The sequence below is a fragment of the Piliocolobus tephrosceles genome, chromosome 15, assembly GCF_002776525.5.
Source record: "Piliocolobus tephrosceles isolate RC106 chromosome 15, ASM277652v3, whole genome shotgun sequence".
In the NCBI taxonomy this organism is placed as follows: Eukaryota; Metazoa; Chordata; class Mammalia; order Primates; family Cercopithecidae; genus Piliocolobus; species Piliocolobus tephrosceles.
The window spans coordinates 106,902,570-106,918,669 of NC_045448.1; the positions used below are offsets into that span (position 1 = coordinate 106,902,570).

General features: G+C 48.5%; 1 protein-coding gene and 1 non-coding gene across 2 annotated transcripts in view; both read left to right on the forward strand.

The window, feature by feature from the left end:
- Positions 1–1,768: 1,768 nt before the first annotated feature.
- Positions 1,769–16,100, forward strand: part of FAM178B (family with sequence similarity 178 member B) — a 122,173-nt gene continuing 107,841 nt past the window's right edge. Inside the window, exons 1-4 of the mRNA XM_023211292.1 lie at positions 1,769–1,775; positions 8,120–8,225; positions 8,304–8,391; positions 8,481–8,631. Coding sequence (XP_023067060.1) covers positions 1,769–1,775; positions 8,120–8,225; positions 8,304–8,391; positions 8,481–8,631 — 352 coding nt within the window. The remainder of the gene's footprint in view (positions 1,776–8,119; positions 8,226–8,303; positions 8,392–8,480; positions 8,632–16,100) is intronic.
- Positions 13,834–13,936, forward strand: LOC111542262. Its single transcript, XR_002731496.1, has one exon. It is a non-coding gene; the product is annotated as a small nucleolar RNA U13 (small nucleolar RNA).

Sequence of the window (16,100 nt, forward strand, 5' to 3'; positions counted from 1 at the left end):
AAATCTCACTGTAGGCCGGGCGCGGTGGCTCACGCCTGTAATCCCAGCACTTTGGGAGGCCAAGGCAGGTGGATCACGAGGTCAGGAGACGGAGATCATCATCCTGGTTAACACGGTGAAACCCCGTCTCTACTAAAAATACAAAAAATTAGCTGGGCGTGGTGGCAGGTGCCTGTAGTCCCAGCTACTCAGGAGGCTGAGGCAGGAGAATGGCGTGAATCCAGGAGGCGGAGCTTGCAGTGAGCCGAGATTGCGCCACTGCACTCCAGCCTGGGCGACAGAGCGAGACTCCATCTCAAAAATAAAAAAATTAAAAAATACAAACATTAGCCTGGCGTGGTGGTGAGTACTTGTAATCCCAGCTACTAGGGAGGCTGAGTCAGGAGAATTGCTTGAACCTGGGAGGGGGAGGTTGCAGTGAGCGGAGATCACGCCACTGCACTCAAGCCTGGGCAACAGAGTGAGACTCTGTCTCAAAAAAAAAAGAGAAAATTCTGTCAATACAGAAGTGAATTGTGGACACAAAATGGTCATGCCATTTGGATAATGGCCCTAGGCAGCATTTATGTAACAACTCATGACAAAAATTCACAGCTAGTGATATATAAAAGAAGATATTCTTTGCAGTTAAAAAAAAAAAAAAGTGACATATAAGGAAGATAATGAAGACACACATTAGTCATTCACCCCTCCTCCTGGCATCTCAGTTCTGTCCTCAGGGGAGGCATTTCACCCCAAAAGGACTCCTAGGCCCATGAGCAGTGTCTGGAACAGTGTTACCTTCACAGATGTTTGTTCTGATTTTATACACTCAATGTACAGGAATAATTTCCTGTTAGACCTCAGCCCCCAATCCTGTGTGGGCTCTTAATATTGGCATGGCTGAGAGGCCAAGGCAGGCAGATCACCTGAGGTCAGGAGTTCCAGGCCAGACTGACCAACATGGAGAAACCCTGTCTCTACCCAAAACACAAAAGTAGCCGGGCGTGGGTGCCTGTAATCCCAGGTACTCAGGAGGCGAATCACTTGAACCCGGGAGGCGGAGGTTGTGGTGAGCCGAGATTGCACCACTGCACTCCAGCCTGGGCGACAAGAACGAAACTCCGTCTCAAACAAACAAACAAAGCTGGCATGGCTTCCAGCTGAGCTCACCTTGACCCCACTCACCTTGTAAATGGGGTCATCCTCTGAGTTAACAGTGGAATCCCTCTCCCACCTCTCTCATGTCTGTCAGTTCTTCCCCAGAGATAGTCCCTGGAGTGGCCCCTATTAAGGGCCTTGACATCCACTCCCACACTCCAATTTTACAACCACCTTCTTCAGGACTCCCTGTTTCCCACCCCTCACGTCTCTGTTTGGCCTGTTCCTCGAGTCCTGAACCCGAACTGGATTCTGCCTGGCCCTGTAAGGTCCTCCTCAGGCTGGCTGACACCTAGCAGTCCTGCACTTGCCCACTGATAAGCGACATCTCAGGCCTCGAGCGTTCATGCCTTTGCACATTTTATTCCCTTTGCCTTGAATGCTTTTTATCCTCTTGGAGATAAATAGTAAATTCCAAGACAAATTTCAAGACTTTGGGCAAATGGTACCTTGTCTGAGGTCATCGGACTCTCCCAGGCAGGGTTGCCATCTCACTTGTGTGTGCTCCTGCAGCCCTCCGGGCACACCTCCTTTGTGGGGTTGAGTACACGGCAGGGTTATTATCTTTTGGCACGTTTTGAGTCTAGGCAGTGTGGCAGGTGCTCAGTCTTTGCTGAATGACTGCGTAATGAAGGGTGCATGATACAGGACAGTTGTTTCTCCATCTTCTGATATACCTGGTTATTCAAACCCACATCCATTTTGTTACATAATGTCCTTGTATAAAATCACACACGAGAAATTACTTTTGGAATTGGAAATAAGGAAAAACACTCTCTTTCCTTCTACCATAGAACTCTGTATTAGAAAGAGAAGCATGGAGTCCTTTGTGTTCCCCACCCCCTTCCCTTCTTCTCTTGCTTCCAAGAAGCTCAGAGCCAGGTTTAATGTTCATTCACAACAATCACATTAGCCTTCCTGAACACAGTTTGGCTTTTCCTCCTCTTCCTGGTTTGAATTTTCTATCTTTTCTCTAAGAACCTTTTTGAAATCAGGCAGTGGAACATGGAGGGGAAGGAATGGGTTCTGCAATCAGAGAAACATGCATTCAAATGGCCCTGCACCTCGTGGCTGTGCAACTTGAGCAATTTACTTAACCTCTCTGAACCTCCAATTTCCCTTTTATAGGGTGATTATAGGGAATAAGTTAAAATGTCTGTACTGTATATAGCACATAGTAGAGGATCAAAACATGATGATTACACAAAGTGGGGCTATAAGTGGATAAAATGATTGGAAGTGTCACTCCAGGCTGACCTCTGGAAGAATAAGCAGCCATTCACATGAGGTGAGTCGGGAAGGAGCAAGGCCAACTTGCAGCCCCTCTCCCCCAAGTTGGTCCCATCACTAGGATCACTATCCAAGGGACTGTTTGAAAGATGCCTTCTTGGCTGGGCGCGGTGGCTCAAGCCTGTAATCCCAGCACTTTGGGAGGCTGAGACGGGCGAATCACGAGGTCAGGAGATCGAGACCATCCTGGCTAACATGGTGAAACCCCGTCTCTACTAAAAAATACAAAAAACTAGCTGGGCGTGGTGGCCGGCGCCTGTAGTCCCAGCTACTCGGGAGGCTGAGGCAGGAGAATGGCATGAACCTGGGAGGCAGAGCTTGCAGTGAGCTGAGATCCGGCCACTGCACTCCAGCCTGGGTGACAGCGAGACTCTGTCTCAAAAAAAAAAAGAAAGATGCCTTCTTAACTGGGCTGAGAGATCGGCTCACCAGGAGTGGGCACATGTAGCACGTGCTTCCGCAGAGCAGGGCGGAGGGAAGAGAGATCCTAAGAGGAGGTAGAGGAGGAAGAGAAGGGAAGGGATGGAGGCACAGGAGGAGGAAGAGGAGGAGATCAGGGAGGTCCTTGGCTGGATGTGGCCAGGCCCTGCAAGGGTCCTCTGTGCTGAGGTTGGTGAACTACCTAAAGCAGCCCTGTTTGCCAAAGCTCCTTTTCTGTTCCTTCCAGGGTCTTCTGGGAGGAATGTGGAGGGTCTGAAGGACACAGAGCCTGAACACAGGCAAAGAAGTTAGGGTAGTGGAGGCCAGGGGCAGTGGCTCACGCCTGAAATCCCAGCACTTTGGGAGGCTGAGGTGGGTGGATCACGAGGTCAGGAGATCGAGACCATCCTGGCTAACACGGTGAAAACCCATCTCTACTAAAAATACAAAAAATTAGCCGGGCGTGGTGGCGGGCGCCTATGGTCCCAGCTACTCAGGAGGCTGAGGCAAGAGAATGGTGTGAACCTGGGAGACGGAGTTTGCAGTGAGCCAAGATCACGCCACTGCACTCCAGCCTGGGTGACACAGCGAGACTTTGTCTGAAAAAAAAAAAAAAATTTAAAACCCACAAGTGTCTTAGAGACCAATGACAAATATATTGTGCCCATGTTGTTCAGAAGGGTTCAGGAGAACCTGATGTAATTCGTGATACTGTATTAGGAAGTATGCCTCCCACTAACAGCTCTCCTTCTTCAAATCTAGTCCAGGGATCATTCCTCAAACCTCTAGAGCCTCTACTCCTTCTAGTGATCCTTCCTCACCAGACTTGGAGTCTTCCACTGCACCTCTTCCATATCAGCCTGTTCACCCAACACTCCCAGAAGGGCCCAGTCTCGCTAGGACACCCACCAAAGCCAGAAAAGAGGCTACTCCCCCTTAGGGAATTAACTAACAAAGAGGCAGGGACCATTGAGTTCACATTCTTTTCTCATTGTCAGACTTAGTCCAAAGACTAAGCAGTTACCAGTTGATGTTATGCATTGCAGGGGACAGCAAAGAGGGAATTCTACAACAATTTAAAAAAAAATTATTAATTTAGCAAATGCAACTGCTAAACAGGCTGCATCTCTTCCATTTGTAGTAGGACTCCCACTCCAGAAACTATGGCTCCTGAGCTAGTGCCTACAGACACACAAACTGAAAGGGAGTGGGCAACCAAACAGAGATATTCACAAGACCCTAATGATGGTGGACCCGAAATTCAAAATTTTTATTTTTATTTTTTATTTATTTTTTTTGAGACGGAGTCTCACTCTGTCGCCCAGGCTGGAGTGCAGTGGCGTGATCTCCACTCACTGCAAGCTCTGCCTCCCGGGTTCACGCCATTCTCCTGCCTCAGCCTCCCAAGTAGCTGGGACTACAGGCACCTGCCACCTCGCCCGGCTAGTTTTTGTATTTTTACTAGAGACGGGGTTTCACCGTGTTAGCCAGGATGGTCTGGATCTCCTGACCTTGTGATCCGCCCATCTCGGCCTCCCAAAGTGCTGGGATTACAGGCGTGATCCACCGCGCCCGGCCAAAATTTTTAATAGCTCAAGGTCATCAACGCAAATCAATCAAAGGGGGTTACACCTAGGAAGGGGCACTCTAACGCTTTGCTCACATGAGCCCTTAAGGGAACAGGCTTAGCTACTACTGCAAAAGCAGACACTAGAGCGAGACCACTTTACTCTATCAATAACCCAGAAGGGAAAATAAGGCCACTTCCATTACTGATGCCGGTACAGAGGAGAGGAAGGTACCCAGAGGAAGACTGGCAGTTACAATTTCCCTAAGTTCCACTGGTACAAAGATTTAAGCACTTACTAGTCTTTATAGATACTTTCATGGGATGGACTGAAACCTACTCCGCCAAAACAGAAAAGGCACAAGTGCCTCTTAAAAGAAATCTTTCCCCGGTTTGGGTTACAAGTCACTCCAAAGCAACAATGGCCCCTCCTTTGTTTCCAAAATAACCCAGCAAGCCACTACCACTCTAGGAATAAGTGATCATTTACATGCTTCCTGGAGACCTCCGTCCTCAAGAAAGCTAGAAAAAGCTAATCGTAAAGAAAACTCTGGTGAAGCTCTGGCAAGAGACTTCTGAGTTCTTATTAAAGTGATTGCCTCTAGCGTTCCTCCAAGTAAGAGCGGCTCCCAAGAGCAATCTCCAACCCAGCCCCTTTGAAATATAATATGGTCCTTTTGAGTCTTCACAGAGATGCCTTGTAAAGGCATTAGGAAAATAGACCAGTGTAGACCCTGCCTCTGGGGCAGGTCAAATTCTTCTGGGGACTCATTTTATTATGTCAGTCTGCTCCAGATATTAAGAGAAAGTTACAAAAACTGGCTCTAAGTCCCCAGGCACCAATGAAAGAGCTACTTAATGTAGGCTTCGAGGTCTTCTACAACGAGACAGAGTAGAAGAGGCTAAAAAGTGAAAGAGGAAAGAGGCAAGAGACATACGCCAGGCCTCCGATTATTGGCCCTCGCTATCAGAGAGAACCAGCCACCGTGTCTAGACCAAGCCCCAATCTGGGGACACCTGCTACACTTAAAACCAGGACACTGGCCCCAAAACTTCCAGGCCAAGGGGCAAAATGCCCAAAAGTCCACTCCACCTAGACCATATCCACAGTGCAGAGATGCCAGTCACCAGAAGCGGGACTCTCCCCAACTCCAAAGGGAGAGAGGAGCTTCCAGTACCCTGAGGGCCCTGACTAAAGACTGAGGAGACCCAAGGCTAACACCGGCTGTCACTCAGTCCCCATGACCACAGAGGAACCCAGTGACCCTGGACGTGGCAGATGTAGCTAATTTTCTATTACATACAAGGACCAGCCTGTTAGTCCTTACCTTTTGCCCTTGACCCCAGTAGGCCAAACACTGCACTGCCACAGGAATTGATGAAGAACCCGGACCAGATACTTCACCTAACCTTTTTTTTTTTTTTTTTTGGAGTGTTGCTCTGTCTTTTGTAGAGACGGGGTTTCACCATGTTGCCCAGGCTGATCTCAAACTCTTGGACTCAAGGTATCTGCCTTTCTTAGCCTCTGAAAGTGCTGGGATTACAGGTGTGAGCCCCTATGCCCAGACTAGAGGACAGTTTCTCTTATTTATTTATTTATTTTTTTTGAGGTGGAGTCTCGTTCTGTCACCCAGGCTGGAGTGCAGTGGCACGATCTCTACTCACTGCAAACTCTGCCTCCTGGGTTCACGCCATTCTCCTGCCTCAGCCTCCTGAGTAGCTGGGACTACAGGTGCCTGCCACCACACCTGGCTAATTTTTTGTATTTTTAGTAGAGACAGGGTTTCATCATGTTGGCCAGGATGGTCTCGATCTCCTGACCTCGTGATCCTCCTGCCTTGGCCTCCTAAAGTGCTTGGATTACAGGCATGAGCCACCGCGCCCAGTCACCCAATCTTTAATTTGCAGACTGGAGGACCTGAATGCCTAACTCCCTTGTTGGGGCAAAACTTCCTACCCCCGTCGGGGGCTTCCTTAAAACCAATGAAACCAACTGAATCCCTTCTCATAGGAGCACTCTCAGTAGCCCAGCTGGCCAGCATCACACACCATAGTCCAGAGAATCCAGGACATTGCCAGCTGGGGCATCTCTCTAGGATAAAAACTGTTTCCCTTACGTTTCCACAGGACTCTTCATCAATAACTAAAGATCAAAAATCCTTTTGTAAGTCTATAGAAGACCTAACATTCATTTTCAGGAAAAGACACCAACACCCCAAATAAAGAGATTAATATTACTTTAACGTAAGATAGTCCCATCTCAGGTCTCCTATTTGTAGGAGCTCTTTTTGGTCTTCTGCTTGCTGAATAATGATGTGATGGTTCATTCTGCTACCTTTCATGGGACCTAAAATAGCCATCTTATTACTACTGACCTTTGGTCCTTGCTTTTTAAGCTTCATGTAAAGTCTGTGTCTTCTAGGTTACAATTCCACGTCAGAATGATAGTTATGCAAGCATTTCAACTTATCCCAGTGAAGGATATGACCCCTATCACTTTAAATCAGGCAAGAAGAGACTTCTGCGGGCCCTGGTCCTGTCTCAGCATGAAGCAGCTCCAGAAAAAAATGACCCAGCCCTCCACAATTCATAAGAACATGGACCCAAAGTCTCCGAGGGGGAAAATGAGGTCGGTTAGATAGGGTGGTCACAGCCTCCTTTCTAGGGGAATGAACTTGCCAGATCGATGGAGAGAACCGCCCACTGGTGTATGAACTACATCCGGCTCCTGGTCAGAACACCCTGCAGCAAAGAGGATGAACAGTAGAAGGGAAAATCCCCAAATTCACACAAGTACAGAAACCCATGATTAGAGTGTCCTTGGAATGACCTATGCTCATTTTAATGTGAAAAAACACACCCCTGAGTTAAGAATTAAAATGCTAATGAGACATGTGACGTGGTGTACTAGCGTGCACACGCACATCCGGGAGATCCCGCAACACGCTTAACAGTAATGCCCATTCCCGCTCCTTTAAGAATAACTGTGTCAATCTCCCATCAAGGGAAGCTCCTCATTGCCAGACAGAGCTATCTCAACGTACGTGTGTGTGTGTGTGTGTGTGTGTGTGTGTGTGTGTGTGTGTGTGTGTTAGAGATGGGGATTTGCAGTGGCACGATCTAGGCTCACCGCAACCTCTGCTACACCTCCCAGGCTCAAGTAATCCTCTCACCTCAGCCTCCCAAGTAGTTCGGCCTGTAGGTACTGCACCACCACGCCCGGCTTTTTTTTTTTATTTTGAGATGGAGTCTTGCTCTGTCGCCCAGGCTGGAGTACAGTGGTGTGATCTCGGCTCATGACAACCTCCACTTCCCTGGTTCAAGCAATTCTCCTGCTTCAGCCTCTGCAGCAGCTGGGATTACAGGCGCACGCCAGCCACCACGCCCGGCTCATTTTTTTTGTAATTTTAGTAGAAAAGGGGCTTCACCACGTTGGCCAGACTGGTCTGGAACTCTTGACCTTAGGCAATCCGCCCTCCTCGGCCTCCGAAAGTGCTGGGATTACCGGCGTGAGCCACCGCGCCCGGCCCACGCCAGGCTAATTTTTGTATTTTTAGTAGAGACGGGGTCTCACCATGTCGCCCAGGCAGGTCTCTCACTCCTGCGCTCAAGCCATTGTCCCCTCTCAGCCTCCCAAAGTGCTGGGATGATAGGCATCAGGCACCGCGCTAGGCCACTGTCTCACCATCTTGGTAAATGCAGGCTACAAGCGCGCATGTCCCCGGCCTGCCTGGGGGCAGGAGCTTCCGCCAGCCAGCTCCGCGCACGTGGATGCGCACGTGGAGCGCCGGCAGGAAGAGGGTGCCACGTGAGGGCTAACAGGAAGAGGGGGCCACGTGCAGGGCTAACAGGAAGAGGGTGTGCACGTGGCCGCCGATCTCCTCAGCTGGCGCCAGCTGGAGGCCGTGGTGGCCGTGCGCGGGACTCTTGGGTTGGAGCCGGAACTCAATCCCCAGAACTGGATCTTTGGCAACGTTGGAGGCCCTGGAGTTACGGACGCGACTGTTGGGGTCCTCCCACCGCGCCGCCTGGGGAGCCTGCTCCTGCTTTCTTTCCCGGCTAGCTGGCCCAGTCTTCCCAGGCTGTGCGAATTCCCGCCACCCTCCCTCGCCCCGCCCCCGGAGCCCTGCCCTTCCGCCCTCCGTGGCCAAGGCTGCCAGGTGCGGGCCTCGCTCCACGACTCAGGAGGCAGGACCAGCGGCTCCATTTTACAGGTGAGGAAACTGAGGCCGAGGAACCGCAGGGGCCCGTGGGGGGCGCTCAGAGAGCACTTGACTTCCCTGGGACTCCCGGCTGGTCCAGGCCCTGCGGGTCGGCCCCAGCGCGTCCGCCGGGCTACTCTGTCGCCTTTCAGGTTCCTGCGACCCCGCGTGGTTCGGGTTCCACGTGAGCCGGGCCCTCCTCTCCACAGGCCACTGGGCGGCCGGCCTTGGTGGAGTGGAACTTTCCTTCGATTGATTTGAGAACTGGTGTATGTTTTGGTTGATGTGGTATGTTTTGTTTTGATTTTTAATGTTCCCCAGAGTGCAAAGGGCAGGTGGTGTTTTCTTTCCAGAAAAGTTTTCTGTTCCCAGCCCCTGCCCAGTTTGATGGATGTGGAGTTTATGATGCTGGAGACCGTTTTACTTTTTTGTGTGTGGGTAGAACTCATCTCCTTTCATCTTTCAAATTGTGAGCTCAGTCCTTGCTGACCGGAGCCGCTGCCCTCGCCAGCATTCCCAGGCTATTAAATATTTGTTTAAAAGGATGGATTTAAAACTTGATGTTAGGAATAAGGCATCTTGAAAAAGCCGTATTCGCAAAAACAGCGCCATTGTAATAGTCTGAATTCATGTTGGCTCTTTTGACATCAGAGCCCAAAGCACTTGGGATTCCGTAATTATTTGGCCTCATGGCTCCACTTTAAGACAAATTATTTTATTTTTCTTATTCAGGAAAGTAAAAGAGCAAAAAAACAAAACAAAACGTTGAAATCTCACTGCGAGGCCGCGAGGGCGGATGAGGGAAGCGGGGAGGGCGGCTGACCGCTAAAGGCTGGGGCTGGGGTTTGCAGGACTTGGGGAGGCAGGAGCCCAGGCAGAGGGATGTGCTGGGCAGAGGGGTCGCCATCTGTAGGCTGCATTGTAGAGTGAGCATGGCCAAGCCAAGGAGTTGAGCAACAAGATGTATTTGAGTCCTGAACCTGGAAAGAATGTGAGATGGAGGAGGAACAGGTACTGGCTAGCGGGTACTGGGTGTCAGGAGGGAAAGAGAGAACAAAATAAAGTTGGGATCGGATGCTAATGCTATCTCCTGTTTGACTGGGGCGGGGGGGGGGCCTTCACGTCCCCTCCCACGCTGTCAGGACGTGTCCTGTAGGCAATGGAGCAGGTCACACCAACCAGAATGATCGGTTCCCATCCATTCCGGGATGCGTTTTTGTTCGCATTTTAACAGCTCTGAAGTTGGGCTGGGTCCCACAGTTTGTGTCTGTCTTTGTGTCATGGTTCACTTCGCAACTTTTTGTCAATCTTAGTGGCACAGAAAGTCACAGTGCCTTAAACCCAGCAGCATCTTAGCTGTGATGAAGGAGTCAGCCATGGCCTGAGTCAACTGCAGGCAGGACCCAGAGTTGGAGACGCCTCAGCCTGCACCCTTCTGTTGTTGAGGTCTTGGTCTTTGAAAGTGCTTGTTTCAAGGCATGTGAAGGCGGAGATTGGCAAAAACCTGAAACAACAGATACACAAATGAAAACCGTGTTACTTGGTGGTTGGGAGAGGGAAGAAACAGGTGGCAGCTGCTTCTCCCTTCCAGGTGAAATTGGAATGCTGCATAACCACTGGTAGGTAGCACCTTTGAGTGGAAGGCGTTTTGCAGCAGCTAGAATCAGCTGCCCACTGAGCAGGCAGCCCCGGCCCAAGAGCCTCATGGGCAGCCAGCCAGTCTGATTACGCTGATTGGGCCAGTGAGCCCCAGGCTTTATCATCCCCTGGAGTGTTAGTGAACCCTGGGTCCATCCCATGACAGAAACCTCCTGCTGCCAGTAAGCTCCTCTGGGGTCAGAGACCGTTATCTTCCCCATCCTTGAGGTCTCAGTGCTCAGCATACTGCCTGACACATAGGAGCTGCAGGGGGTTTGTTGAGCGGGAACTGTATTGAACAGGTGGGGCAAATTGCCTTCCTGGTGGTGGAATGAAAGTTTTCATGTACCACTTCGGCTGCACGGGATGGCTCACACCTGTAATCCCAGCACTTTGGGAGGCCGAAGCGGGTGGATCACAAGGTCAGGAGATGAAGAGCAGCCTGGCCAACATGGTGAAACCCCATCCTACTAAAAATACAAAAAATTAGCTGGGCGTGGTGGCACGTGCCTGTAATCCAAGCTTCTCAGGAGGCTTAGGCAGGAGAATGGCTTGAACCCGGGAGGCAGAGGTTGCAGTTAACCGAGATCGTGCCTTTGCACTCTAGCCTGGACAATAAGCGAAACTGTCTTGGAAGAAAACAAAAAAGAATATCCATAGCAGATGTATTCATAATACCTTGAAATGAAGTAACCCAAATGCTCATCAACAGCAGAATGGATAAATAAGTAGTAGTTACTCATATGATGAAATGTTATATAGTAATAAAAGTTACTGAACTGCTACATAAACTACTGTTACAGGCATATAGCATGCAACAACGTACATGTAGCAGTACATGTAGCATGTTGCATGCTACATGTGGATGAATTTCACAGGCATAATGTTGAATAAAATATATGCAAAAGTGTACAAAATTTAGGATTTGGCTGGGCGCAACGGCTCACGCCTGTAATGCCAGCACTTTGTTAGGCCAAGGCGAGCGGATCACCTGAGCCCAGGAGTTTGAGACCAGCATGGGCAACACAATGAAACTCTGTTTCTACAGAAAAATATAAAAATTAGCTGGGCATGGTGGCACATACCTGTAGTCCTAGCTACTCAGGAGGCTGAAGCAGGAGGATTGATTGACCCCAGGAGGTTGAGGTTGCAGCAAGCTGTGATCACACCACCCAAGTCTGGGCAACAGAGCGAGACTATGTCTCAAAAATATATATATGATTTTACGTATGTGAAGTTCAAGAGCAGGCAGAATAATTGATGGTGATAGAGGCAGAGTAGTGTTACATTTAGGGTTATTGACTGGAGGAGGTACTTCTAGAATGTAAGAAGTATGCAATATCTTGATCTGGGTCATGGTTACTGTTATGTATGTATATGCGTATATATATATATATATATACACACACACAGACACACATTTATACTAAATGTACATGTATGTACCTAAAAATCAATCATGCTGAACACTTAAGATTTGTGCATTTAGAGCCAGGTATGGTGGCTTATGGAATCTCAGCGCTTTGGGAGGCTGGGGCAGGAGGATTGTTTGAGCCCAGGAATTCAAGACCAACCTGGGCAAGGTAGCAAGAACCCTGTCTCTACAAAAATATTAGCCAGGCATGGTGGTGTGTGTCTGTAGTCCTAGCTACGCGAGAGGCTGAGGCAGGAGGATTGCTTCAGCTCATGAGTTGAAGGTGGCAGGGAGCTATGATGATAATAGAACAGTCTGTGTGACAGAGAGAGACTATATCTCTAAAATAAAATAAATTAGACTGGGTGCAGTGGCTCACGCCTGTAATCCCAACACTTTGGGAAGCCAAGGCAGGAGGATTGCTTGAGCCCGGGAGTTCAGGACCATCCTGGGCAACATAGCAAGAACGCTGTCTCTACAAAAAAAAAAAAAAAAGTAAAATTAGCTGGGCGTGGTGGTGTGAACCTGTAGTCCTAGCTGCTCAGGAGGCTGAGGCAGGAGGATTGCTTGGGCCCAGGAGTTCAAGGTTGCAAAGAGCTGTGATCACGAAACTACACTTCTGGCTACATGACGGAGACAGACTCTGTCTCTAAAATAAATAAATAAATAAATTAGGCCAGGTGCAATGGCTCATGCCTGTAATCCCAGCACTTTGGGAGGCTGAGCTGGGTGGATTGCTTGAGCTCAGGAGTTTGAGACCAGCCTGGGTGATAATGGTGAAACCCCATCTCTACAAAAATTAGAACTGGGCATGGTGGTACACGCCTATTGTCCCACCTACTTGGGAAGCTGGGGTGGGAGGATGACTTGAGGCTGGGAGGCAGAAGTTGCAGAGCCAAGATTGCGCCATTATATTCCAGCCTGGGTAACACAGCCAGACCCTGTCTCTAAAAATAATAATAATTATATATGTAATATGTACATATACTATATGAATATATATATCTGCTGTAAGTTATACATCAGTAAAAAAGTGAAGGATGTGTCTTGTGTGGATTATGGATCCAAATGTTAAGTACAAAATAATAAAAATTCTCAAAGCTGGCATATGAGAATATGTACATGACTTTGGAATAAAGGAAGGTTTTTTTTCTTCTTTTTGAGACAGGGTCATACTTTGTCGCCCAGGCTGGGGTGCGGTAGTGCAATCCCAGCTCACTGCAGCCTTGACCTCCTGGACTCAGGTGATCTTCCCACTCAGCCTCCCAAGTAGCTGATACTGAAGGTACGCCACACCATGCCCAGCTAATTTTTTTTTTTTTTTTTTTTTGAGATGGAGACTCACTCTGTCACCCAGTCTGGAGTGCAGTGGCGCAATCTTGGCTCACTGCAAGCTCCACCTCCTGGGTTCATGCCATTCTTCTGCCTCAGCCTCCCAAGTAGCTGGGACTACAGGCGCCTGCCACCACGCCCTGCTAGTTTTTTGTATTTTTTTTTTTTTTTTTTAGTAGAGACAGGGTTTCACCGTATTAGCCAGGATGGTCTCGATCTCCTGACCTTGTGATCTGCCTGTCTCGGCCTCCCAAAGTGCTGGGATTACAGGCATGAGCCACTGAGCGCGGTCCATGTCCAGCTAATTTTTGTATTTTTTTGTAGAGACGGGGTTTTACCATGTTTCCCAGGCTGATCTCAAACTCTTGAACTCAAGGGATCTGCCTTTCTCAGCCTCCAAAAGTGCTGGGATTACAGGTGTGAGCCCCTATGCCCAGCCTAGAGGACACTTACTTTTTCTTTTTGAGATGGAGTCTTGTTCTGTCACCCAGGCTGGAGTGCAGTGGCTTGATCTCTGCTCACTGCAAGCTCTGCCTCCTGGGTTCATGCCATTCTCTTGCCTCAGCCTCCCAAGTAGCTGGGACTACAGGCACCCGCCACCACGCCTGGCTAATTTTTTTGTATTTTTAATAAAGACGGTGTTTCACTGTGTTAGCCAGGATGGTCTCGATCTCCTGACCTTGTGATCTGCCCACCTCAGCCTCCCAAAAAGGACAGTTTCTTAAACAGGATACAGAAAGCACCAACCGTAGAAGAAAATGTTGATAAATTGGCTACATTAAAGTTAAGGATTTTTCTTTATCAAAATATACCATTAATAGAGTGAAATGATCCTTTGTGGTTCATAAGCGTAATGACTGAGTGTTCACATGCATGTGTGAGATGTGCCACCCTGAGACCTTATTACAAAGTCAATGTAGTACCCATCTGAGATTACCAAAAAAAAAGAGACTGAGTTGGGCACGGTGGCTCACGCCTGTAATCCTAACACTTTGGGAGGCTGAGGTGCGTGGATCCCTTGAGGCCAGGAGTTTGAGACTAGCCCAGACAACGTGGTGAAACCCCATCTCTACTAAAAATGCAAAAATTAGGCGTGGTGGTGGGCACCTGTAATCCCAGCTACTCGGGAGGCTGAGGCAGGAGAATCACTTGGACCCGGGAAGTTGCAGTGAGCTGAGATCACACCACTGCATTCCCACCTGGGTGACAGTGAGACTCCATCTCAAAGAAAAAAAAAAGAATGAAAGAGAAGCCATTCAGTGGAATAAAATATTTGCAGCACATATAAGTGATCAAGGGTTCATTTCAAGACTGTGTAAAGAGTTCTTCACACATCTAAAATGGGCAATAGACTTGAATGGGCACTTTACAAAAGAAGATGTGTGTATGTACCCACAAAAATTAAAAATGTAAAAATTGAAAAAATATCTAGGTCAGGACACCATGTGAAAAGGTGCTCAACCTCATTAGATCCAGGGAAACCCAAATTAAAAAACGCTAGGAGGCTGGCTTGGTTGCTCATGCTTGTAGTCCAGCATTTTGGGAGGCCAAGGTGGGAGGATCACTTGAGCTCAGAAGTTTGAGACCAACCTGGGCAACATAGAAAGACTCCACCTCTACACAAAATAATACAATTGGCTGGGCGTTATGGCATGAATCTGTAGCTGTAGCTACACAAGAGGCTAAGTTAAGGCAGGAGGATTGCTTGAGGCCAAGATTTCTAGGCTGCAGTGAACTATGATCACACCACTGCACTCCAGCCTAGGTGACAGAGCAAGAGCCCATCTCCAAAAAAACTTCTTAAAATTAAATTTTAAAATACATAAGGAGACCGGACACAGTGGCTCACGCCTGTAATCCCAACACTTTGGGAGTCCAAAGCGGGAGGATCACTTGAGCTCAGGAGTTCTAAACCAGCCTGGGCAACATGGTGAAACCCTGTCTCTACCAAAAATACAAAAAGTACCCGGGCATGGTGGTGTGTGCTTGTAATCCCAGCTACTCAGGAAGCTGAGGCATGAGAATTGCTTAAAACCAGGAGGCGGAGGTTGCAGTGAGCCAAGACTGCGCCACTGCACTCCAGCCTGGGTGACAGAGAGACTGTGTCTCAAAAAAATCCCACAAGGAGACACTGTTGCACACTGACTAGAATGGCAAACATTTAAGATACCAGCAATCCCGAGTGTTGACAAGGGTGGAACAGAAGAACTCTGACATGTGGCTAGTAGGAGGATAAATTCATTCTACTACTTTAAAACTGTTTAGCCGTATGTACTGTAATGGATGTACCCATTCCCTGTGACCCACCAATTTGACATGTAGGTACATTCTCAATAGAAATATATGTGACTCAGTGCAGTCCCAACTCACATCAGTCAGAATGGCTGTTACTCAAAAGTCAAAAAATAGCAAATATTGGCGAGGATGCAGAGAAGAGAGAACACTTATACACAGTTGGTGGGAATATAATTTCGTCAAACCTTTTTGTGAAACAGTGTGGAGATTTTTCAAAGAACTAAAAATAGAACTACCATTCAACCCACTAATCCCACTACTGGGTGTCTTCCTGAAGGAAGGCGAATTGTTATATCAAAACGACACTTGCACTCGTATTTATCACAGCGCTAGTCACCATAGCAAAGTTATGGAATCAACCTAAGTGTCCATCAACAGATGATTGGATAAAGAAAATGTGATATAGGATGGGTGCAGTGACTCACGCCTGTAACTCCAGCACTTTGGAAGGCCAAGGCGGGCAGATTACTTGAGGTCAGGAGTTTGAGACCAGCTGGGCCAACACGATGAAACCCCGTCTCTACTAATAAAGTACAAAAATTGAGGTTGCAGTGAGTCGAGATCGTACCACTGCACTCCAGCCTGGATGACAGAGCGAGACCGTCTCAGAAAAAAAAAAAAAAAAAAAAAAATGCCCAGGCACGGTGGCTCACGCATGTAATCCCAGCCCTTTGGGAGGCCGAGGTGGGCGGATCACGAGGTCAGCAGATGGAGACCATCCTGGCTAACACGGTGAAACCCCGTCTCTACTGAAATACAAAAAGTTAGCCGGAAGTGGTGGTGCGTGCCTGTAGTCCCAGCT